Source organism: Podarcis cretensis (genome assembly GCF_951804945.1).
Source record: "Podarcis cretensis genome assembly, chromosome: 3".
NCBI lineage: Eukaryota > Metazoa > Chordata > Lepidosauria > Squamata > Lacertidae > Podarcis > Podarcis cretensis.
The window spans coordinates 42207034-42233868 of NC_137172.1; the positions used below are offsets into that span (position 1 = coordinate 42207034).

Here is a 26835-nt window from a genome sequence, read left to right on the forward strand (position 1 = left end):
AGGATGAAAGGGAGAAACGCGCTAAGAGGAAGGCGCGCTCAGCAAACCCTCACCATGATTAACTCCCGCCCAGAAACCTATGTCCCCACTGTGGAAGGACGTGTGGATCTAGAACTGGCCTCCACGGTCACTTACAGACTCACTATTAAAACCGTGTTTACGGAAGACAATCTTACTCGGCTACGAGTAATCGCCAAAGAAGATGGAGACCCTGCGGGGGGGGGGGCTCCCTTACAAGAACCCCTCAGGCGTGCTTCTCTCAGCCCGGCAACATCAGCCCTGGAGCAGCCCCCGAGCGGAGGCAGCACTCCTTGTCCGAGGGGAGCCCCCGCCGCAACGAGCAGCAACCGGCCACGCACCGGCCCTTCCTCGCGTCCCCCTCCTTCCCACCCAGCCTGGGAAGGGCAGTGGGCGGGGACCGCCGGCTGACAGGCAGGCCTTGCCTCTCGAAGGCGCCGAGCTCGGGGCTCCCGGCAGCCCCCCAGACGGAGGGCGGGCGGCTGGCTTTGCGCTTGCTCAGCCGCCGCCCAAGTCCGGGGGGAAGCCGGCAGGTCTCTCTCTGCAAAGCGAGGGAGGGAAGGAGGCAGCGCCGGCTCCTCCATCTTCTTGTGGCGCAGGGAAGGGGCAGGCCCGGGCGGGAGGAAGGATGCCCGCCAATTGAGCGCCTCGCCTCCCATCCCAGAAGGAGGCCGGTGCCGTAGGGGCGGTCGGCCCAGATGCAAAGCAACCAGGGCGACGGCAGCGCCTCAGCGGAGGAGCAGCCCCAGCCTGCGCCTCCCGCCGCCTCGCCGACCCAGTCTCCAATGGCGCTGGCTGGGCCCGAAGAGGGCAGCGGCCGCGGCGGAGCCCCGGGCCCCGAAGGCGCCCTCAGCCTGAACCCTGGGCAGCAGCAGCAGCTGCAGGAGGAGATGGAGAAGCTGCAGGAGGAGAACGAGGCCCTCAAGGTGAGCAGGAGGAGAGGAGGGCGGCGGGTGTGGCCCAGCCGGGAGGGGGAGGGGAGCCCTTTATTCTGCTCTCTCTCCTGTTGTCAACCCGGCTTGTAGGAGGCGAAGTGATAGAGAACAGATAACCCCCCCCCCCCATCTTAGCAGCAGGTGCAAGAAAAGGGGAAAGAAAGCAGGTGTCCGTCCTTGGGGGGGGGGGGTTGTACAAACGATAGTCGTTTTTGTCCGCCCCCGAAAAGGAAAACCATTATATTCCATTCTAGTTCTTAATGGTGCAGCTTCCTGTTGTTCTCTTCCCTTGGTAAAATGTGGGAAACTTCTGCCTCAGAAAAGTTGAGCTCCCTTGGAAGAAACTAGCCCTGGCCATTTCTGACCTGATGATAGCCCACAGATGCACTATATAGGCAGCCATGTGTGGCTTGCCTCATAATCACTCCCTGTGGCATGCTTCTCACATGTCACATACGTGTTGTCCCTTCAGACGCTCTCAAACATGCATGGCTGACATGCTGTGCAATGCTTTTCATCCAGCAGAGGAAGCCATCCATCCTGTTTGCTGCATGCACTTGTGCCTTCATGACATACTTTATTCTGAATGTTAAGGGAGAATGCTTAACATAACAGCATAACAATTACTCTTTTCAGATCACATTCCCTCTACAGTTTGTCTCATCCGTGAGGGAAGGGTCTTGCATTCCAGGCATGTCTTTAAGAGTACATCTACACTTTTACAGTTAGTGGTAAAATGTTCAGCGGAGTAGCAAGCCATCATTCCGCTGTCTAGCTATGGCTATGGTGTGTTGAGAAAGTGAAGACTCAGCACACAAAATTGTGTTCCCATGTAGAACTGGTAAGCTGTATCACAGGGGTGGGGAACCTTTTTCAGTCTAAGCGTTGGATCAACTTCCAGGAGCTGCATGACACCAGATGATATGGTCAGGGGCAAATGTGGGTGGGACAACGGATATGACTCTTGCCATTTTACAGGAGTTTACATCCAGTCACTTGTCAGAAGTTGCTCTACACCGTTGTTTCCCAAACTTGTGTCTCTGGCTGTTCCCATGATCCCTGGCCAGTGGTCCTGCTAGCTAGGGATGATGGGAGTTGTAGTTCAAAAACAGCTCTCAAGACCTAAGTTTGGGAAACACAGCTTTACACAGCTTTACACACACACACACCTTTCTCCATCCAGGCATGCAAAAGACCATAGACACATCCCATCCCAGCAAGGGAAAGCCACTTGAGGAGGGGGTGAAGAAGGGTCAGCGAGGGCATGGCCTAGTGAAAGGGGGTGTGGCCTTAGAAGGGCACATGGCTTAGGGAAAGTTCTGAGGGCCAGCTATAAAGAGGCCTGGAGGGCCATATTTGACCCTCTGTTCCCCACTCCTGCTGGTGGAAGTGGTGGCAAAACCAAGTTCTTCCCACACTGCATAACTCTCATCCACCCATGATTTTATCATTGATTACCTCTTGGTATACATGCCACACATTTGATGTTTGAAGGGCAGGCATAAGATAGTGATTGATGCTTTTGGTTGTTGTTGTTGTTGTTGTTGTTTTAAGTGAAGATCAACTTAAGTCCCATTTTCCCTTTCATTTTATTAATGTGAACTTGCATTGCGCGGTGCATTTCCAACTATCCTTTCTGAACGGGTGCCAGAATGAGATAGATGAGCTGAGGACTGAGATGGATGAGATGAGGGACAGCTTCTTTGAAGAGGATGCCTGCCAGCTGCAAGAAATGCGCCACGAATTGGAGAGGGCCAACAAAAACTGCAGGATCCTTCAGTACCGCCTTCGAAAGGCAGAGCGCAAGAGGCTCCGCTATGCACAGACCGGGGAGATTGACGGAGAACTTTTGCGAAGCTTGGAGCAAGACCTGAAGGTAAACAGGACCAGAAGCTGGCAAGTAGGTGGGAAGGCAGTGAGGGGGAAGTACAGGTAGACTATGAAAGTATCGTAGGCTCAAGTCGTTCAACGGAAAGCAGAGATCTGATTTGTCTCGTGGTTCTAAGAGCCAGTAATTTGATGACCTGGATCCTGACTCTCAGAACTCACTTTCTAGATAGCTCACTTTCAGATACAGTGGTACCTCCAGTTGCGGACAGGATGTGTTCTGGAGGTCTGGTTGGATCCTGAGGTTTCTGCAACCTGAAGACCGCTATTGCACATGCGTGCGCGATGAAACCTGGTCAAATACTTCTGGGTTGCTGCTTTCTCATCCTGAAGTTTACGTAACCAGAGGGTTATGTAACAGGAGGTACTACTGTATTTACCCCTTTTCCAGTTATCAGAGAGTAAATTCCCAGGTATATTACACTCTGTTGCTTTGACAGTTGTTCCATTCAGCTCTGTGGAAAGCGTGATGAGGCTGTGCTGCTCACTTGACCTCTCTTCAGCCAAGCCACTACTGCATATTGGGATGGAAAGGAGGGAGGACAAAGACAATGCAGTAGAAAGGGCCAACTGGAGTGACAGGTTGGCTCCACTGGCATGTTCGCACCTCACTGCCTGACCCCTCAGCGACTCGGCCAAAAGAGAGGTCAGGTGAGCGGTGCAGCCACCAACCCACCATGTTGTCTATTGTTGCTTTTAACTAATTCAGTTAATAAACTGAAATACATTTCTTTAGTGCCAGAGCCTCTTAGCTTGAAATGAATCTGCCCATTGACACATCTTGAAAATACAGTGGTGCCTCGCAAGACGAAAAACTCGCTAGACAAAAGAGTTTTCCGGTTTTTGAGTCATTCCGCAAGACGAATTTCCCTATGGGCTTGCGAGTTTGTTTCCTTTTTCTTAAAGCCGCTAATAGCCACTAAGCCGTTAATAGCCGCTAAGCCGCTAATAGCCGTGCTTCACAAGACGAAAAAACCGCAAGACGAAAGGATTAATTTCGTCTTGCGAGGCACCACTGTATAACTCAGAATTTAATAAAGGGTTGAATCCAATTAAATTATACTTGCAGTAGAAAACAATGAACTTTTAAGTTGTATCGATTGTTTTCACTGAGTATGCTTTGAGTGTGATATAAGTTGGATACAATCCATAATTCATCACTCATTATTAGAAAGAAAAGCCATTTTAAGCGTTTCCTTTGCATTCCATTTTGCATACTAGAAGCAAAATAGCTCAAAAATAAATATTTGCCCTTCTAGAGCAACCAGTGAAAATCTGTACTCACCAAATAAAATTGCTACCCATGATTTATCTACTAAAGTGTTACTTGATTAAAACTAATTATAAGGTGTACAGTTCCAGTTGTAAAGAGGCTTTTCCACTGAAAAAGTCCAACTTTGGGTAGCGTTGTGTCCAGTGTTCTAATAGATAGAGAATTGGTCTTTGACCTAGAAATTCCATGTACAAGTACAACCTAAGTCCTGTAATCATGGGATACTACCAGTACTCAGAGTCACACTGTCTGGAAATAATCAGGAATAAGCTAGAGTGCATGTGAACTGAGTAATAATAATAATAATAATAATAAAATAAATCAAATTTCTGTGAAAAGGGGTGGTTTACAATATATATATAAAAGAATGCCATAGTAGGAAACAAAAACAATACCCCCCACAGTTTAAAAGGCCATATAAAGTATTTAATTAGCCAAAGGCCTGGGAGAAGGGTTTTGGCCTGGTGCCTAAATATTTGTAATGAAGGCGCTCATGTTTTTAAAATTAGTGGAGACTTCTAATGGAATTGGATTGGAGACAAAACTAATCAGAATGCCATTCTGGCTCTAGAATACACTAATCAGCTCTTTTTTTGTTGGCTGAAAACAGGATTATAAACATCACATGATCATAGGGTCGTATCAAATTTAAGAGTAGACCCATTGCATCAATTGACCTAAGTGAGTTATGCCTATTAATTTTCATGTGTCTATGATGAGTATGACTAACATTGTATACAACCAGCACTTTTTTCTGGGGGGGCGCAGGGGTATGCATACCCCTAAATATTTTGTCCATTTACTGTATTTATTTTCCCCGATTTGAACTATAAAATGGTGATTTTCTTGAGTCAAAATGAGAGTACCCCTAAACATTTTTTTTAGAAAAACAGCACTGTATACAACCCATAATTATCTTCGCCACAAAAATGTTGTTTTTAAATTTTAAAATTCTGTTCCATTAGGTTGCAAAAGACGTTTCAGTGAGACTTCACCATGAGTTGGAAAACGTGGAAGAAAAACGTACCACCACAGAAGATGAAAATGAAAAGTTAAGGCAGCAGCTGATAGAAGTAGAGATTGCTAAACAGGCTCTGCAGAATGAACTTGACAGGATGAAAGAGGTTAATGTTCAGTATTTACTTTTGGGGAAATGAGTTTCTATTCTACCCTGAATTTTATAATGGTTGGAATAGTAGTGCATGCACTTAATGGAGGAGGACGTCAGAGATTCTCAGAATGCTTGACTAGGTAAGGATCCTAAAACACAATGAATAATTTGCTTCGTAGAAATGAGAACAAACAGTAAACATTTCCTAGAATTAAAAATGGCTGCCCCTTTCGTACCTTTGCTCTTAGTCAGTTTTTGCCTACTGCTGTGAATTGTTGGTTTTCATGGATGAGTAGAAAGGTTTGAGATTTGATTTGTTAGCTACTATGTATTTGTTTGCTGAAAAGCATTCCCTGTTCCTGTCTTTGAAATGAGATATATTTAATCTGGAATGCTATTGAGAGTGCTCTTGTGCTCTTGTTTTGTTGATGAAATTCTCATAGGTATCTGGTAGGCTGGGCTGGATAGACACTTGATCTGATCCAATAGGACTCTTCTTACCTTAAAATAAGGCATGTCTGTGCTACTGGATTTTTAGAAAAAGTAAAGCCAAACAAAGCTGCTAGTTCAACCGCTTACACTCCCATTGAGTTTAGAGAACATAAAACTATGGGCCATAATCCAGTGGTCTTTGTAGGTGTATCCAACAACCTGCATGAGTCCTATGAGATTTGTGATAGTGACCTGCAACACCGAGTTCAAATATTACTAGCCCAAATTTCTTTCTTACTGCCGTGCTTCCTTATACCTACCTGTGTTATTAATTAGCGATAGATAAATCCACATAGCCTTTCAGGTTTACTGAACTATTTACTGGTTTGTATTTGGATAATGAAACTGCTAATGAAGTGCTTAAATGGCTATATTAAGAGTTGTTAAAATTTGGCCTACATTGTGCTGGTGTGGCCCAGTTGCATTGTGCCTCATTACAAAAGGGTCTAGATCATTCACTGGCACCCATGCTGTGAAAGGGAGTGTTTGCATTGGCTTGCATCTTTAGCTGTCAATCTAAATTGGCTGCAGAAATATCCTGTCTCTTAAATGACGTTATTGGATCCTAATTGGCAGCTAATTATACACCAGGATTTATGATGCTCTTTTTGTGTGCGTTTCTGTTAAGCCAGCCCCCATTTTGAATATCTCTGCTCCTTCTGTTTTCCCAATCCCTCCTCCCCACTCTGCTTTGCTGTTGTTTTGGGGTGGTGGTAAATGGTATTTATTCAAATTCACGTTTATTGTTTTGCCATATTGATTGGTTGATTACTTACCTTTGGGCAAGCTCTCACTGGAATTATGTATGTTGGTGTAGAGAACATTTCATTGGTAAAAAAATTGAATAGTCCCCAGTTTCCATACCAGGAAGAACTATTTTGTGACTTCCTGTAATGGAATAAGGAGCCAGAGAAGAAAGAAGTCTGCTGTATCTCTGCTTGTAAGACAAACAAGGCCGAGATTACTGAAAGAAGATACATGGTGATACCATTGATTAATATCTTGACACTTAGGGCATTGGAAGAAAATAAATGAGACTCTTTTCAAGAGCTTGGTGTATTACAGGTAATTTCTGGGTGACGTAACGCCTCAGTAGTTGGTATTACATCATTATTTTCTTCTCTCATGAGGAGAAGTAGAATATGTGCAAAGTGACACTGATTAAATGGTTAGTTAGGCAACGGGGTATAGATCTGTATGTATTATACACCAAAAAATGTAATATCTGAATGTATGCAGGGATTGGGTTACAAGTGCTAATAACTGCTCCAAATTATGAATAGTTCCTCTCTTATTTCTGCTCGTACTGCTGCTAATAATGATTAGCACAGTAGTTAGGTTTGTTTTTATCATGTCTATGGAATGGACAGGGAAAATTTGGTTACAGTAATTTGTGGTAACTTCAGGGCTGAATTATTGCAATGTACTTTATGCTGGGCTGCCTTTGAAAATGTGTTGGAAGCTTCAATTACCTTCAAGATCTTCAGTGTGTCTGCCCAACTGTTGACACGTTCGAGGCAAACCCGCTCTGTCCTGGCTACGTGTATGCTTCCAAGTCCAATTCAAAGTGCTGGTTTTGACCTATAAAGCTTTTTCTGGCTCAGGGCCCCAATGACATCTGGAACACCTTTCCTGCTGTGAACTGACCTGGACCCTTAGTTCTTATTCTGAGACCCTTCTTTGGTTCTGCCCTTTGCAGAGTCTCAAAGGATGGTGACAAGAGAGGAAGGCCTATTCAGTTGTGGTTCTGTATATTCAGGTGTTGCTTCCATGGAATGCTCTACCTAGTGAGGTCTGCCTGGCATCTTTCCTAACTGATTTTGTTTTGCTGTTTGTGTGCTGCCCAAGCTGCCTGTGGCTGTTATTTTTTTTTGGGGGGGGTGTATGTGTGTGTGTATGAATGAATGAATGAGTTGCAGGTGTTTGTATGCAAATTCACCACATTTGTCAGATAAGGAATTTGAAATTTAATTTTAGTTGAAACTTGCATATCCAATAAATTCCTTGTTCTAGTTTTCAGATGACTGGCCACCACGCCTTGGAAATATTTGCTCTGCACCTGCTACCATTCTGGTTGCTTATAATAAACAGATACTTAGATTAATTTAAAGCATGATTGATAGTGTCTGCCCTAGAAACCTAATTACCAGAAGCATATGACTATGCCTTTGGTTTGACTCTGCCTTTAATTGGAATAGATGCCAGCAGTTTAGAGTACAATAATGTGATTTAGTTCAGTGGTTGTAAAAATGACAGTATACCAGGAAAGTAGGCCTTCCTGATGTTGGTGGAGGGAGGTAGATTTCACACAGCTCAATTGGTTAGAGCATGGCGCTAATAACGCCAAGGTTGCAGGTTTGATCCCCATATGAGACAGCTGCATATTGCTGCATTGCAGGGAGTTGGACTAGATGACCCTCAAGGTCCCTTCCAATCTGGAATTCTATGATTCGATGTGGTTGACTTTCATTTGAAAGATGCAAAGTCTGAGCAGGAGGATTTTCATGAGAACTTAACACAAGCTGGTTAGTTCCCCACCTGCTCTAGCACTATATTATTTAGCATAATTAAAACAGCCGGAGAACATGTAGCTTGAATGTAAAAGGGGGGAAATGGATATTGACCCTATAATAGCACAAAAGATGAGAAAAAACAGCACCTAGCGTTGCACTGAACAGAAAGGTGTGTATTTGATACATAGGGTCATATTCCTCTTCTTCCCCGCTCCCCAGGCCTCTGTATGTGCTCAAAATCAGCTGTGGAGTGTTGGGTCACCCTCCAAAGCAGATTTGGAGGGAAAGCAGGCAAATTTAAAGTCCCATTGTGCCAGCAGTTGTATGTGTGTGAAGCATTGGATACAACCCATTGCTTCCTTACTCCCCCCCCCCCAAAAAAGTGTGCATCTAACAAACAGGAGAGCAGGGCTTTTTGCCTCCCTGGTGAGTATAAGGAAGAGGCCCATCCAGCACTAGGAGGGAGAACCGCTGGTGCTTTTTTCTACTTCCATTTGAATTCTTAGCTGGGCTACCATTTAGAATGCTAGCCTGTCATCTTCCAATTACTTGCAGTGATTATGGACAACTGTGGATCACTGCCAGTAAAGATGAATACTTTTGCCACTTTTAAAAAACCAGGATCACATGATTATGATGCGGACATATACAGGCCCATCCTTAAATCCAATTCAAGTACCGTGGCTAAATCGAGTTGTGGATTGACTATTGGTTTTTCCTCTGAATTTTCATCAACTTTAATATGCTATTGAAAGCAATGTGAAGTTTGTGTATTCCATATAGAGAGAGGTAGAAGAGTGGTAAACAAGTGCTATCTCTTTCTACTGAACTGTTAATACATTGCTTGTCAAAACTGCCTTTAATTTCTGTTGAAATTCAAAGAAAGGATAAAAATGCTTTGCTTTTTGCAAACCTAAAAACATCAGACAGGCAACCGAGGATATTAAACTTGTCATGAAATGTTTTTCACAGAACACTGGGCCTCACAAAGCTGTAGGGCATACTGGGGCGGCAGGAACACAGCATTCTTCAAGTCAAAAATATAGAACTGTAGGGGATGACAGTATCCAAAGGTCGTCTTGTCTACCTCTTGCCTGCAAAGAAACCGAATGTTTTGCATCTGGCCTCAGTTATTTATGTACTGGCAGCATCTTGTTTAGTTCACTGTAATGCTCTCTACATGGGGCTGCCTTTGAGGTCTGTTAAAAAATGACACATTTTGCCAATTCCTTAACAGTCAAACTGGTTCCTGGTCTGTTTCCAAACACAGTTCAAAGTGTCACTCTTGACCTGTAAATTCCCAAACGGCTTAGGGCCAGGCTACTTGTAGGACCACTGCTTCCACTTGAAAGCACCTGGGTGTTAAGATCAGCTTTGGAGGCCTTGCTCTGGTTTTGTTACCCTTTGAACTGGTTGGTGGCAGGCCTTTTCCACTGTGGCACTTTATATTTGCAATTCCCCTTCTGGGAAGTTTGCTTGCCACTTTCTTTGTTTTCCTTTTAGTAAGTGGGGAAAAGCTTTTCATACCCCGAGCCCTTAAATGTGTTTCAACATTTAAACCCATATGGTGGTGTGGTACGCCCTCCCATCAGATGTCAAAGAAAAAAACAAATACCTGGTGTTTAGAATACATTTGAAGGTAGCCCTGTTTAATCTTTTTAATCTTTTGTTGGAAGCCACCCAGAGTGGCTGGGGAAACCCAGCCAGATGAGTGGGGTATAAATAAATTATTATTATTATTATTATTATTATTATTATTAAATTATTCTGAGGTAGGGATGTGTGTGTGTAATGCTGAGGTTTTATTTCCTGCTTTCTCTTGTTTTGAGATTTTAAAAAATATTCTGTTAAACTGCTTTATTTTAAACCATGCTAAGAGCATTTGCTGAAGACCTCCAAAGAAATAAACAGACCTTCCTATTTTGTAAGGGGAAATGAGTTCATTTATTGTATCCTTAGATCTTCAAAGTAGTATCAAAACCATTCTATTACAGAATCATGATAAATGGCACATATCTGGGAGACAACTATTTACAATTATCTTGGGTCAGTTACTTCCAACTAAAAAGTTTGTTTGCAGTTACGTTGAATATGCTTTTTTGGTTCCGGGTGAGGTTTTTTATGTTACTTTTTTTTGGGGGGGGACTGTTTGCGAATTAATATTTTTAATATTCAAAGTACTCCAAAGTATGTTATACAGATGAACAACAACCTGAATTGTATAAAAATATCATGGTCTCTGAATTGTGGAGCAACCAATATTTTGGGGGAAAAACAACATCTGGTTTTTGAAAAAGCTTCTTGTGCTTTCAATGGTTTAATGGATTTATATTGCAGTCAAACCTATTGAGTTGTTAACTTTTCTCAGGATTAGCCAATTGTTTTATTATTTTGCATTGTTTTAACAGTGTTAAATGTTTTATTGTATTTGTATATATTGTTGTGTATTAGTTGGAGATACATGGCTGTTTTCAAAAACAAATAAATAAACAAACACATTCATTTAGTAAAATGCATACTATACCTTATCTTTCTTTTATAGCAATCGATGAAAAGAAGAGGAAGCAAAGACTTGCAAAAATCAGAAAAAAAGTCACAGCAGACACCCACTGAGGTAACCTCAAATACTTCTGTCTGTCCCATGGCACAACCCAGTAAACCTTACTGTTATGAAATAAAAAAAGTATTGGTGCAAGCCTTTCCTTAGTCAACATAATTGCAAAACTGTGACTATTTTTATGGCACTCATTTAGTAGCCTGCTAGTAACCAAATTTTAAATGTAGTTTTAATAACTATAGCAGTATATTTTAATATATTGGGTTGTGTTTACCAGAGTCATATACAGTATTAACCCAGTGTTAATAAATGGAATTGTCGCTGGGTCTTCTCCAAGTATAACTGTTGCATACAGCTGAATGGTGTTCAGCTCAGTTGTGTTACAGATAAATTTATTCTGTCATCTGCACCTATCAATCCATTTGAAACTATTTAGAAGCTAGTTATAGAGAAGTTCCTAGCATCTGCACTCCTGAAATTTAAAGTCGGGGCTATTCTTGAATGGCTATTATAATGATACTTGGAAAAATAATGGAAACAGCTATATTTTACTTGAAAAGATGGCACAGACCATGTTCCTGCTATGTTGATGTCCTTTATCTCTTGGTCAGAGAGTTTTCAGCTTTCAGAATCTTAACAATTCTCATGACCAAACTCAGGGCCACTTCACACATCACTTGTTTTTAGGTGAACCCTTATACTTAAAACATAACCTATGAATGCAATAAACACAAGCGTGTCTGTCATACAGGTGTACTGTTAAGGGAGTTATGATAGGTTTCAGCTTCCTGTTGATAGTACATTGACAAATGGTTGGCAGATTAAAACCTGCTACTGAGTAGGTTTTGAGGTGTAATGGTTCAAAACACGGAGTAATGATTTTTTAAAATAGGTTTAGTGGCACATTTTACTTTTGCTTGATATTTGAAATGTGTATCAAATAGAATCATACTTTCATGGAGTTCACTGGGGCTATTATTCTATAATTTGGAATTTTCATTTGCTGAATTGCCAAATGGTGTCATCACTTGTCTAGTAACCGTTGGATCTTCTTTCTTTTTTCTAAGGAGGACAATGAAGATCTGAAATGCCAGTTGCAGTTCATCAAAGAAGAAGCTACCCTGATGAGGAAAAAGTTGGCCAAAATAGACAAGGAAAAGGACAGATTTGAACATGAACTACAAAAATATCGGTCATTTTATGGTGATCTAGACAGTCCCTTACCAAAAGGGGAGGCTGGAGGCCCACCTACCACAAGAGAATCGGAACTCAAGCTTCGTCTGAGGTTAGTAGAGGAAGAAGCCAATATTCTGGGAAGGAAAATAGTGGAGCTGGAAGTAGAAAACAGAGGGCTGAAAGCAGAGCTTGATGACTTGAGAGGAGATGATTTCTCAGGGGCAGCCAACCCGCTCATGGGGGAGCAGAATGAATCACTCTCTGAGTTACGGCAGCATCTGCAGCTAGTTGAAGATGAAACGGAGCTGCTGAGAAGAAACTTGGCTGATGTAGAAGAACAAAACAAGCGCATCACAGCAGAGCTGAACAAATACAAATACAAGACTGGGGCTCATGACAGTTCAAGGCATCACGATAGCGCCAAGACAGAAGCGCTCCAGGAAGAGCTCAAAGCTGCCCGCATGCAGATCAATGAACTCAGTGGTAAGGTCATGCAACTTCAGTATGAGAACCGAGTCTTGATGTCCAACATGCAGCGCTATGACCTGGCCTCTCATCTAGGGATCCGGGGCAGCCCCAGGGACAGTGATGCTGAAAGCGATGCGGGGAAGAAAGAAAGCGACGATGATTCTCGTCCTCCACACCGCAAGAGGGAAGGTCCCATCGGTGGGGAGAGTGACTCAGAGGAGGTCCGCAACATCCGTTGCTTGACCCCCACTAGATCCTTCTACCCAGCACCAGCAGGGTGGCAGAAAAGCTTCACAGACCGGCAGCAAATGAAGGACATCCGCTGCGAAGCGGAACGCCTTGGCAAGACGATTGACCGCCTTATTTCGGACACAAGCACCATAATAACAGAGGCAAGAATTTATGTGGCAAATGGGGACCTGTTTGGACTTATGGATGATGAAGATGATGGCAGTAGGATACGGGAGCACGAACTTCTTTACCGAATAAATGCCCAGATGAAGGCATTTAGAAAAGAGCTCCAGGCCTTTATTGACACACTAGAAGTTCCAAAGTCTTCAGATGATCGAAGTACAGATGAACCTTTGTCAGTGAGTCAGGTAGACTTTTACTTAATAAGATGCCTAGGTAAAAACTTTCAGCCCAAGGTGTTGTATGGATGGTTGACTGGCATTTTCCTTACATTCTTATATATCACGAAAGGCACATTGTTTAAATTTGCTGTGGCTTTCTTAGTTTGAAGTTTGTAGCATAGTCCTAATAACTGGGTTACTAGCACCACACAGGGATGGTATGGGTTGGCATGACTTGGCAACTGCCCACACCTCTTCCGTGAGCCCATTGCCAAGAGCCCCCTGTTCCCATCTGCTGCTTCTCCCTGTCTGCTTCCTTTGGACTCACCAGCGACAAATGAAGGCAGTGTGAAGGAGAAATACCAGACACTTCCTGTGGTAAGGAGGTAATACAGTGAACAGTAAAGCGGAAGTGGTCTCACAATAAAATTGTCCGCCAAAGGTTCTGCTGCAGTTTATTCTGGGGGAGTGGATCATATTTTGAAATATGCCACTTGTTAAAACCATGGCCAGCTCAGGGTTTAGGGAGTCCCCATCTGCACATTAAAATTGAGAAAGTAACATGGCAGAAATGATCGGATTCCTGGCTTAGGGGCAGAATGTTTGAATAATTATCATTTGAGATGCAAAGAAGTGACCTGGTTGTATAGAATTATGTGCCATGAAGATGTATGGAAGATGGATACTGAATTTTAACCAGTACTTTCTAGGGCAGTTCTGATGTTCTTCTTCCCTGTCTTACAAAATGCACTTATCTCTTCTGAACCTGAAACTGTTCAGGCCACTATCCATAGCTGTAAGGACTTCCTGTTACAAATTGTACAGATACATTGAGATACAGTTTGTTCCTCTCTTAAAATGCTGAAACTTGGGTTAATTCAGTGGAGTTGGTTGGCAGGCATTTCATAACAGTCATTTTAGACAGCTAGCTTCAAAGTGACCTTGTACATATTTGCCTTTTTTTTTTTTTGGTCAGGCCATTTCTGTAGCGCTTAATATATAATAATATCTTTAAGCACTCTACAGAAACCAAAAACAGCAGCAAGAGGCAATTTAACAACAATACAATTTAATACAATTCAACAGCAACAGTGTTGCATATACAACTGTTACATTAATGCAAGTTACTAATAAATATGGACCAATATCCTTCTCCTGACACACCTCCTCTCAGCTCCAAGACTGTACACATTCACCCTTGCTCTCATTCAGGGCTGAACAAACTCAGTTCTCCCACAAAAATCTCACAATAAAGAGGGTTCCTGGAATCTGCTGGCATCATCCTAGTTTCTCACTCTTGTCATGTTTTGGAGGACTGGCACAAGGTGGAAAGAGCTTCCTCAGAACTGCCTGCATCATTGTCCCATGCAGCACTCACCTGTACTGCACACACCCAGTTCACAAGATTAAGCCTCAGATGTGGTTCTTTCTTTCTTTTCACTTGAAATGTTAAGTTTGCTGCTTCATTAACATAGCATTATCTTGTCTTTGTATTTACCTTCCCAGATGTTCCAGCCTATCATTTTACTTATTCTCATCCTTGTATTATTTTCATCCCTTTCTTATGCAACAATATTTAAACTTGTCTTCCTTTTCACATTGTTCTTTGTGCTGTAGTGAACAGACCTTTTTCATCATTTTGCCATTCATTGTAGTATTCTTTTCAGTTTGTTTTGTTTTGTCCATCCTTCCAAGATAAGAAGTGCAAGAGCTGTAGTTTCTGTAGTAATCGCTGCTGTAAAAACACTGAAGACTACTCACTGGAAAGAAGGGATGCCAGCCCTCACAAGTCAAATAATATAGAACACAAAAGAAACAAAGCCCCCCACAACTGAACCAGAATTGTGCTCAACCAAAAAGCTAGGTAAGCATGTGAAGAACAGGTCTTTATTCTTTTTATAATAATCTTTCCTTTTTAGTAAGTTTGGGATAAAAATGAGGCTGAAACTTATGCAAAAGTTGGCTTTACAGTAATTGAAACATAATTTAGAAAGCTAGAAATGTTGTATGTTCCTCAACCCAAATTCTTACATTGCAGTCGCAAGCTAACTAAAGGTTCCTGCAGTTTGTGCTATGCAAATATACACATTTGTATAGTTGAGAGATAGCAGAGTTGTTCAAAACAGGGACTTTGAGTTTATAATAATTCTACATGGAGTTTGCCTGACTTCTGCTCCTGACAGTTTAAGACACAGAACTTCTACTGATATCCTTTGGGAGCAAGGCTCTCGAGTCCACAAACAGCTCTCTGGCACATGAGTGGCAGTTAAGAAACAACAACAGTGAATCTCTTCTAGTCAAAAGCTTGTCATATAAATTATTAGAAGAAGATTGAATTGTAGGTGGGGTTTTTTCCCGTGTGTGTGTGCTTTAAAAATAAATAAATTCATTCCCTTGAGGAAAAGTTGCTTTGAGAGTCACCATTTCCAGTTTCTGAAAAGCAGGCTGCTCTGCTTACTCTCCCTTACTTCTGTTAGGCTGGGCTGCTGCTCAACCCCCAGCACAATAAGCTTGACAAGTTTAAAGATTTAAAAGACCACTGGAATGGCTTGTGGATCATGATGGTGCTACTGCAAATAAGTAGAAGGTTCTCTCTTAAAGACTGCAATATTGCCTTGCTCTGAAGAAATTTGTGCCTAGAACTCCTGATTACAGTCATAATAAGACATGACTCCAGTGACATGTGTCATCAACCCTTTGGAAGCAGAGAAATACACAGCCGTTGGATAACAAGACATTCACAGAAACAGTGCCAAAGTCTGTCATGATGATAAAGAGAAAGAAAGCTAGATAGATGAACTGTAGGTGACCTTCAGAAGTTGTTTACAGCATGTCTACAGCCTTAGGAATAATACACTCCAGTTCCTTTGCTTGGTTTGTGCTGGATTAATTTCAGGCTGCTGCTATTGCAAGGGAAAACAAAAGCCCCCCCCCTGAATTCTAGGTGCTGGTGCAAAATCCTTACCAGCAAAATGATTATGTGAATGCTATAAATAATCATTTAGTGAAAATGATAGCCATCCATTTTCAATACGGCACATTAGAAAAGCTACTGTTACTGTTCATTAGATTTATATCCCACCCTTTCCTCTCAAAGGAGCCCAGGGTGGCACACACACACAAGTGATAATACACTTAAAACAGCTATTTAAAAAGTGAGTACAGATGCAGACTGGAAAAAACCTTTGCTTAAAATGCTTGTTGAAAAAGGAAGCTCTTCAATAAAGAGATGGCACCTTTCTACTGTTCAAGAGGAGGGAATTCCAGTGCTTAAAGGCACTGATAAGATGGTATCTGTGGGAGGCCCACACCTGCAGAATGCAGTGATCAGTTGAGACTAGCTTTTAGGTATTTCAAGGTGCCCACCAAATAGTACAAACAAGTGCAGCCCTGCATTAAAATGTTGCAGCGTTGAAGGCTTCTATTCAGAATTCCAGACCACCCCTCTTCCCACCCCCTCTCGGGTTTTCCACCTGCTTCCTGCCTATCTTTTTTACTTGAGTAAGTCTTTGGGTTCCCCCAGCCTTGATTATACCTTCCTCTTGTATGTAGGTGGTGCTGTTGTGACTGCCTAGGTACTAGCACTCAAAGATTTAAAATTCCTATTGTTACATGCAAGCGTAACTACATGCAGCTTCACCCAAATGTTGTAGTTTAATGTGCATGTGTTATCATGCATTATTTGAGCCTGTGTCTATGGGATTTAGAAGAGTCTTAACAGGATCTGGAGGACAGAAAGTTTCCTGGCTGTGCAATAGATGGCCTTATTTTTGTTTTGTTTTTTGAGAAGCTTTTTTGTTTTTGTTTTGTTTCTACATATGATTGATCATTGTTAAGATAGATAAATGGAGGAAGGTTGATACCAGACCTGCACTGAATATCATACATACATGGGCCAGTAAAAGAATGCTCCCTTAGAAAAAGACCACTACATTTTATAAAAGAAGTCTTAAATGTTTTGCACAGGCTGCTTTGGCAAGGTTTTAAAATGAGCTCTCTATGAAACCTAAACATATCATAGACAGGAAATTATTTTTATGTAAACTATGAGAATATGCAATGTGATACAGATGGCAGAGACTTCAAAACTTCCAGGCACTGACGTTACATGAAAACCAGTTACTAGAATGATGTTAAATTGTCTTCAGTTGCAAAGTTAATCTAACCATGTTCCAATGGTTTTCCTAGTTGATAAGCTGATTCTCTCCTTTCTTTGAAGGATATATGTGTAACTGGAGCCCTTTCCCCTCTTCACTACATTCACTGCTACGTTACATCCGAACTGAAATACTGCTGAAAGGATTCTTCCTCTTCAAAAGGTTGGTGCACAGTTTGTTTTTCATTCTAAATTTTATTCTTATTTGATGATAAGAATAATTTCAAATCGAGATGGGTTTAAGTGTGGTTTTTTGGCACATCTGTCTAGTTTCGATCCTGATTTGAATGTAGATCAGTAATCATGATTTTTTTTAAAAAAAGAATATGCTAAGTGAGGCTTTCCTACATGACTTGATGCCACATTTTGAATGTTACTTTTTAAATTTTCTTAATGTGAGTGAGTCTTTGATGTGTACGCACCATAGCACAGAAGCTTGGGATCCAAACTAACAAATGTTATTGTGAGTTCCCAAAAATCTGGCACAGCTGAATGACTAGGTCACTCATAAAGAAGGCTGTACATATCTGACAACATACTTATTTCAGAGAAGGGCGAGGAAAGCAGAGCTGATGCTTGGGTGTGGCTCTTTGTACACTACTTTTCATCAAATAGATAAATAAATTAACATAAAAGAGGATAGGTCTCCACTTCAAATTCTACACTGACCATAATGCTTGCAGGACTGATTTATGTAGTGTGAAGTAATGCAGATGAAAACACTGCTTATCACTTAAAATGCTTTTCTCATTTGTGCAGAAAGTATGTGTTTCCTTTCCTGGGAGAATATGCAGAAAACTGAAATTGCACTAATTACACAAGAGGTGAAACGTGTGCAACAAGAACACAAGCAGATTCGATTGCATTGGAAACAGAAGAAGGGAATAATGGGAAGGACTTGACTGGCACCAGCAGGTGTTTGGAGGAGATGCAGTCTGATGCTCTTGCTGAGGTTGATTAAATAGACAAAAAGGAAGAAGGGGGTGGGGAGAGCAGCGAGGAGGGAAATACATCCCTTCAAAAGGCATTTCTCCCTTGTTCAACAAGCTCTCTCTGCACAGGTTTCTGGAGCATTAGCAAAAGACATAATGCACAAAAGCAGTGGTAAGACCCAAGAACGTCCAGATGGAAATGAATTTATTAATCCATCTTCTGCAAAGCAGTGTCCTGATTCAGTGCCACTAGTGAAGAGTGGAAATGTGTCAGTGGTTCTGCAGTGGTCATCTAAGAAAGGGATCCATCCTTTGAATGAAAGCTGCCAACAGCTTGTAGCCTTGCGATGCTAGCAAATTTGGGAAGTGTTCTAAAAATGGCTCTTCCCATTGCTCTGTCCAGAAGAGTGGTTCTGATGTTTGGGGAGACCATGAACCCAGATGACATTGCAAGCCAGGATTTGTGGGTTGCTGCTCCCAAAGCAGCATGGCCAAGAGCATGGGAGAATGGAGACTTTTGAGCATAGAATTCTTTTGCATAGAACTATCGGTTAATATGTGCAGCCATAGCCAATGTGTGACATGGAACTGGAAAGATGTAAATAAAACACTGGAAGCAAAAGTGGATGAGTAGGCCTAAAGGCCAAAAATGGGCTGAAATAGAACCAGAATGCTTCTTGCACCACCTGGACTAGCAGAGCACCAAATGAAGAGTCTTCAAGAAAGAGGTACCTGTGCAAACCCTGCAAAGCTTAACAGAGCAACAAAAGTAACTAAATTGATTTCTGGGTGGCTGAGCTTGACTGGTTACCCACGATCAGCTGACTCAAGATCCCGCTATGTTGTGCTGGAAAAGCTTCAAAAGAACGGGGGGGGGGGTGACTTTCTCCTGCAATTCAAAGTTCCACGAGGAGCAGTGAGTACAGTCAGGTTCTGAATTTGCCAGAATAGTAGGAATGAGAAACTGGGACAGGAAGGTCGAGGAAAGCAGGACCAGCAGAAGAATTCAACCAAGTACATTGGACTTTACTCCAAGTATGGCAAAGAGAAGCAGAATTTTGCAGGAGGTATAATCTACTTTTTAAAAATGTATTCCATTTTTATTCTGCCCTTCTTCCATTTTACATATTCTGCCATAGTAGAAATTTTAAGAAGAGCTCTAAAGGATGATTTAAATATTTTGATTCCCATTTGGAAGCTGTCAAAAATGCTTCCTGGTTGCAGGGATTGTTTTCCTGAGGTGAAGCTCCACAAATAGGGGCTACCACTGAAAAGGTCTATTCTCATGTGGCCACCGCCTTTCTTGGATGAAGGCCACGCCTTTCTTGGATGAAGCTCCTATACCACTGTGAAAGAATATGCTGCTGGTATATATCTTGTTAGTGTTCCACTGGATGCATTCTAATTCTAAAAAGTACAAAGACCTTGATGCAAGCATATGAACAATGATGACAAGTATGTCATTCTCAACTAACTGCTTGTCTTTGGTTTAATTATTTTTCCACTTCCTAGAGAGCAGGGTAATTTTCTGATATTCATTTTCATAATAGTAATAACTTTTAATTTTAATTCTAGAACTTAGCCTTTTTACTCTAAGAGGATAACATGGCATTAGTAAAGGAGAGAAATAATCTCATTATGCTATTGTAAATCCTTTGCCATAATCTTCCTTTTGAACAATGTCATCAGGCTGCTATGAACACAATCCAGATAAAATTACACTCTTTTTTTATCCTGGGAAAGAAAGAGAGAAGAAAAAGGATTAAAAATAAAAGCCACACCAGGTTATCAAACTGGGTTGGAAAAGGAAATATTATTTAATGAGGAAGAGATTATTGTTTCATTATATTTTTCTCTTTCCACCCTTGGAGAAGGCAACAGAAAGACCCTTCCTGTGTGGAAACTAGCCAGCTTCTCTAGTGGCAATAACGGCATATTTGGTTGTGCCTTGATTGTCTTGCTAGGTTGCCTCAAGGTTGGGGCTCCTGACCTGAAAGTGGCCTTCTCTAGTGGTAGAAATCACCAGCTCTATTATAACATGGTTTATGGGCAGGGATTATGGGAGTTCTCATGCAACAACATATGGAGGGGCAGATTCTCACCCACTTCAAACTCTTTCTGCCTCAGGCATTTTGTGTCTTCCTTAGTTTCTTGACACATACAAGACTTCCGTCATTTCATCTTTCTTTTACATGGTTGCTGAGGTTTCTTCTGACTTCTTTACCCAAGAAGCTGCCTTTTGTTTTCTAGGTGTCTTTGCCAGCTATACAGTCAATTGGGAAAAGTTTCTCTCAGCCAACTTGACAAGCGACTAGATGGGACCTGCAGGTCAGTTCCACATGCAGTGTGAAGGATAGCCTGGAATTGACACACTCCTGGGTTTTTATTGAGAGATCCCAGCGGATGCAAACTCAAGAGCTGATTCAATGCTGTTGTGAAATCTCCATACCTCACCTGGACTCTCATTTTCATGTTCCTAACCGTGGCAAGTTCTATTGCAATCGTATGTTGGTCAGTGATGACCCCACCTTTTGACTTTGCTGGAGAAGCATATTTGAGTCGTAGATCATCCTTAGAGTCTTCAGTGTTTTTAACAATAAGAACGCCCTTCCCCACATGTGTATATATATCCTTTCGTAGCTCACAGCCGTTTTTGTTTTCAATTACACGGGCTGATATTCATTGCCTCTTATCATTTTTTTGTAATTTAAATAATGTACAGCTCTGTATATTCTGTCTTTCTCTACAAACAGCAGGAAGAAATGCTGTACGCATGATCATGTGTTTGTAAGTGCATGTGTTGGAATAGGAAGTATACCAGTCTGTATTTAGAAGAGACGAACTCAGTACTAGTACTGACACTGAAATTATAGGCCTAAACACACACACACACACACACACACACACACACACACACACACACTTTGTGGTTTATTTTGAAGGTTAGAAAATACATAGCTCTGGTGATAATTACATTTTGTATATATTTTACAGGTTTCACAGGTCTAATCTAGTATTTGATATACAGAAACTGACAATAGGCTTTTTTTTTTTTTTTTTTGTAAATGGATAGCAGTGATAAGGCATTTGCACAATATTTACCAGAGGCAGAATAGCTCATTGGATCAATTCCTCATTCATGGTTGATGCTCCTTTTTTCCCCTGCTTCACTTCTCTAAACATTGCAGTGCTAGGTCAAAATCAGCTGGGCCTATTTTTCTGAATTAAATGAACTGCTGCTCGTAACTGCATTAGCCTACATACCTAAAAATGGTCAACTTTCATAAAGCGCTTACACCTGCCATTTGTCGTCGCATTGCTTGGAGACTAAATTCCAGTGCATTTTTATTTGCAGTGTGCAGTGTATGTTGCACAGAGGGGAAAGGACAAGACGGATGGCTGCACAATGTCTTTGTGGAGAACTCACCCTTACAAGAAATTCAGGGCTCCTGCTACAACTGGCCCCAAGTCTTGAGATGCCCATTTCCCTGTCAGCTGCAGAACATGATAAGGAGCTGAGGTGGGAAAACACTACCTGTTACAGTGTCCAGATATGAAGTTAGATTAACTCCGTAACATGGCGGGGGAAGGACAAATTTTCCCTTTCCTCTAAAATTCTGTTTATTAAGATGCAGCCAAGCCATTTAGGCAATTGCTGTCAGGGTTTGCTGAACGTTGGGGCTTAAAGCTAAACTGGGTGGATTTTGTACAGCTCCTCCCACTTCCCATTACATTGGTTCAGACTGCAGTCAGAGGTCTGGCAAGGCAAAGTTTGTTTGGAACAAAAGTAGAAGCTGTTGAAGTACAGTGGCCTACTTCTCTTCTGCTTTTCTTAATCTCCGGCTGGGCTTCAGGTGTCCAAGGCAATTGCAAACATTCTGCTCCCATGGGCGATACAAGCAGCTCTCTGCTGTGAGGTTTGCTTGCATTTTGGCATAAAATACATGCTGAATCCAGATAACTTTTCTGGCTTGCCAGAATATTTAGACTAATGGCATTAGAAATATCTATTTGTCATAACCCATCTCTGTGTTTTGGGCTATTAGTGTGCTGTGTACATGGCCTGGCTTATTTCCCTTCCCAGCTGTCTTAATGAAATATAGATCCTGCTGAGATGCCTTATTTTAAGTATCATAAAAATGCCTTATTTTTATCCTTCTTAGAACTACATAGGAGGAGCAAACAGCAATCCACTCAGCTTACTTAGGAACAAAGAGGCAGTTCTGTTACATCAGCCTGGTTTCTTACATTTCCCTTCCCAACTCCAACTCAGTACAGGTAGCGTGTTCACAGACATTTCAGGCGAGCTTTCAGCATCCACTAATAGCTCAGTTGGTTAGAGCATGGTCCTAACGCCAAGGTTGCAGGTTTGATCCTCGTACGGGTCAGCTGCACATTTTTGCATTGTAGGGGGTTGGACTAGATGATCCCCAGGGTAGCTTCCGATTCGATGTTTCTATGATACCATTTTGCTTAATGGGCATTTTCTTAAGGTTGCAAAGAGAGGGACTTCTGTTGTCTTGTAAGGTGACTGTAATACTCTTGGGGAAATTATTGTGCTAATCCAGATAGTGATTCTATTACCGTCATTGTGTCAGTAAAAGAACCAGAGAATAGACTAGTTTATATACTGCACTAAAGTTTGTTGTTTTTTTAAAATCAAAATTCTGTGCTACGTAATTCATGCCAACAAAAGCGTTTTCTCCCTTCCCCCAAAGAATTATATCTTTCTAATCTACATAACCAGATATTTGAATTCTATAAATAGGTGGTAGGTGGTCGATTGTTTGATTTTTGGATATAAACACTCAGCCTGATAAAACAGAGCTCCCATTGCAAATAGTACCCAGTGGCTGCAAGGGAAGCTTCAGTGCAATGTGTTATCTATCTACATCTCTTTTAAATGGATAATGGTGTGAAATGTGTTTAGCATTGTATAAAGAAAGTTTGTGACTAAACTTTGTGTAGCGTGTGGGTTCTGGTGTGCTGTGCTCTCCTGCTGGAACTTCCAAGAAAACAAAACAGACTTATTAAGGAAAGTTTATATATTCTGCTTACTTCCTCCGGCCTCTTGTGTTGGTCTTCTGGCTTCCACTGCTCTCTGGACTAGGAAGAGGAGCTGGTAGTGGTAGCAGAGAAGGATCAAAGGAAGAGCCAGGCAAGAGAGCAAGTGGTGCAGTCCAGAGATGTTTACAGAGGGACTGGCAAGTTGCAGCTGAGCTAAATCTTGCTGCTGCAGTTTCTGTAACCCTGTAGGTTTGTGTCAGTGGGAAACTAGAAAACATTAGGTACTAAATGTCCATTTTCTGCTTGATCAGACCTTGCTGAGTGCTTCCCTAGCTCTAGAAAAAATTCTGAAGTATATTAAAGAACTGCAGTCCTATGATCCCTTACTTGGAGTACGCTCTGGCAAGCAAAACAGGATTTACTTTCAAGTTAGGATTGGTCTGACATGCTGAAATCCTGGCATAGTTACTCGGGAATAAATCCTATTAATCACATTTAGACTGATTTGGGAGTAAACATGCCAGGGATTTGGCTGCACCTGACTCCCCCCCCCCCATAGACTTTCTAAACTATTATTTTTGTTTTAGACCATCATGATAGAATTCCTTTTCCATTCTGTGTCTTGGTAAAATCTCAATGGTTTTTTATTCAGCTTCACAAACATATACTGAGGCATTCCTTTGCTGCCCTGCTTTTGAGGTGTGTCTTTGTGTTTGGCATTGCCACTGAAATAAACCAAACGTGTTTTATGAACCTTGCATGAGAATGAAGCAAGACTGTCTAAACTGCAACAGAACCAGCTATTTTCTTGGGCACAGAGGACTCCGTCATTAAGTGGCTCATACTCCCAACTATTAAAATTTTAGTATGGTGAGGCATGTGGGGAAACCCTGGAGTCTGAAAATAGGCTTGATGTAGGCACCCCACTATTTGAAAACTTGGTTTATTTAAAAAGTAGGCTTTTAGGGTGCCTGGGAGCAGAAACAGTGGTTGATAAAGCTCCGATATTTGGAATGGCGAACAGCCCAAAGTTCTCTCCAAATTTGGAGTCGCTCAGTGAATATCTGTGTGCCAGGTGCTGCTTGTCTGTGCAACCAGCATCCAGTACAAGATTTTGAAAAGCCCACAATATATTTAATTGTCTTGTATGGCCAGAGGGGAAGCCCCTGGAACCTGAGAATAGGCATGATCCCCCTATGATTCTCCTTCCATTGTTAAAACACAAAAGGGGAAGATTTTTGCCTCATTTTGCACTAACCACATCTCTGTAATGTGTGAAAACAAAAGCATACCTCACAGTGGTTTCCAAGATGAACAGGACTGGACAGCAACATGTGCTCTGATGATGAGTACAATCTCCTAATTCCAAAGTTGGCTACAAGCTCCCAGCAGCACTTCAGGGTTGCCAGCCACCATATTGAAAATACAACCTGGGAATGGCACACCATGTGACTAGGGTTTATTTGGAGTGGTGGCCCAAGGAGATTGGCCGTCTCAAAGCTGCACAGTTCCTCCTAATGTAAGCCATCCTATTAAATTAATATTTTCTATAAGAACACATTTAGTTTAAAAAGGCTGCTGTTGATTAATATGTCATAGAAAAAGACAGACTTTCTTTTGAGCAGCACAAGGAACCTCAGCTGGTGGTAAGCATTACTTTCTGGGCACATTGTCTCTAATTCATCTGAGAGCTAGGAACAGATGCTGCAAGTGAACACTGCCACCATGTGGTCGTGTTTAAATATGTTCATGGGGGGGGGGGGTCACTGCTAATGAAATTATAGAGGCAAAATTTTCCATCTTCAAAATACTAGGTTAAGGCCTGATTCAGAAATAAGATGTTACACTTGAACACAATGCACTATTTGCTTTTTAGTCATATGAAGGCACATTATATAGAACTTTGCTGAACCTAAGCTGTCCTGGGCCCAGACCGTGTCTGGATTGGAAGTTGCTAGGAAAGCTTATATATTCTGCTTTCAGCTGCATGGAAGACGGTGGGATATTATTAATGAGTTAATAACCAGTAACATTTTGTTGGTGTAATGTGAACAATGGGTAAAACTGCACAGTGCTTGGGCTCATGTCTTGAGGTGCACATCCCCCATGCCTGGAAGTTCTGAGATAAGATGCCAGGTGCATTGGGTTACCATAGCAACACCAGTGAGGCCATTCACCCATGGTTCGAGATATATGCTTACATGTAGAGATGGGTATAATAGTCTCTAGGATATCAATTTCATTATGTCTCGCCATGTCCTGGCCTGTTTGCTGTCAGGGTCTAACTCTGCAGCATTAGCTTGCATGGTGTTAGTGGATGTCTCTGTACTTATGTATCTTTATTCCAAAGACCAAAAGAACTATATATTGTAGATAGTAGTGTCTAGCTTTGTCTTGTGTCTGGGGACAACAAACACTTTGCTACTTTGAACTGTATGGGAGAGGAGTTTTTCCTTTAACCGGGGACTCTGGAATAAGCTATCTGCTGGAAAACAAAATCTCTGAAGACTCTGCTGATACATCACACTGCTTGGGTATGGTGAACTACCAACTGACTTCCACAAGTCAACAATTTCCCCCCTTTTCTCAGCATCTTTGTTTTACAATATGATTTTTTTTCTTAAAAACTACAATTTCAAATAGGTTTTTTTTCCTTTTATAGTGCATGCCTCACTATAATTGGGTGATTGTCAATCATTCCAAAGTTCATTTGTCATTATGCTAAGATTCACATTCTTTGTGACGTTATTTGGGCTGATCCATGCCCAAAGCAACCAGAGTGGAGGAAAGGTATTTGCTTGGTATCCATGGTAAGGACCAAAGCAGGAGGAGTAAGATTAGCTGGTTTGCATACACATTTCCCTCGCTCCCCCCCCCCACCTCACGCAGGAACACACAAAGAAAATAGTGACACCACAGCCTTGTCTGTAGGAGTTAGTGACACAGATGTTTTACCTCAAAATGGAAGGGCAAAGAGGAAATACCCTTATCTTTAATACAGGGGAAAAGAATAAAATTTGAAATTTCAATCAGCCCCATTACTGAATGCAGCTTTTTAATGAGATCTGTGATATAATCTCCCTCAAATCAATACCTATTCACCATTTTTAAAATATTGGGCCTCTGCCATAGAGGCTTAAGCTCTAAAGCCGAAAAGTCAATAGTGTTAATTTATATTTGATCTGGCCCCATGGGAATGGAAGGTTGTTTTTTTTAAAAGGTCAGGCATTGTTAAGCATTTAGACATACAAAAAAAGGATTTAATTTTTTTTAGTTTTAACTTCTAGGATTGGATTTAGAGTCAGTGACTTTGACATCTCCAAGTCTTCCATTCATACACGTAAACACGTGGTATTCACCTAAATGTAGAATAGTACAACTAGAAGAGACCTTGAAGATCACCAGTCCTCTGCAATGACAGGATTTTTTTGATTTAAACAGCCCCTCATAGATAATATGGCCAATTCCTCTTTTAAAACTGCCACCGTAAGTAGACAGAAATGTCCATAAAGTCAGATGTCTGTTGCTGTCTCATGCAGCCTGCTTTTCTAGACTATGCAAGAAACAGAAAGGATACCTGACTGACTTTTTTAAATGGAGCTTCAAAGAAAATCGATGGGCTGGATCCTGAAAATAACAAGAGGAAACGGGCCAAAATCAGGATGAGACGCATTGTGCAAGTACAACACAACTATCAAAATTCAGGACAGACACCACCAATTAATATAAGATTAGCAG

General features: G+C 41.6%; 1 protein-coding gene across 8 annotated transcripts; it reads left to right on the forward strand.

Moving 5' to 3' along the window:
- Positions 1-510: 510 nt before the first annotated feature.
- LOC307212320 (microtubule cross-linking factor 3-like) lies at positions 511-23850 on the forward strand. 8 transcript variants are annotated; one of them, XM_079969507.1, is made up of 9 exons: positions 865-944; positions 1590-1644; positions 2605-2829; positions 5079-5237; positions 10772-10843; positions 11854-13029; positions 14670-14866; positions 17222-17321; positions 17918-18884. In XM_079969507.1, exons 3-7 carry the CDS (start codon positions 2632-2634, stop codon positions 14835-14837), a joined length of 1773 nt encoding a protein of 590 aa, XP_079825633.1. In that variant the 5' UTR covers positions 865-944; positions 1590-1644; positions 2605-2631; the 3' UTR covers positions 14838-14866; positions 17222-17321; positions 17918-18884. The 8 variants fall into 8 exon arrangements, with proteins under 8 accessions (XP_079825627.1, XP_079825626.1, XP_079825630.1 ...); XM_079969501.1 differs by lacking the exons at positions 1590-1644; positions 17918-18884 and adding an exon at positions 20341-23850 and having other exon boundaries at positions 511-944; XM_079969500.1 differs by lacking the exon at positions 1590-1644 and having other exon boundaries at positions 511-944.
- Positions 23851-26835: the final 2985 nt, after the last annotated feature.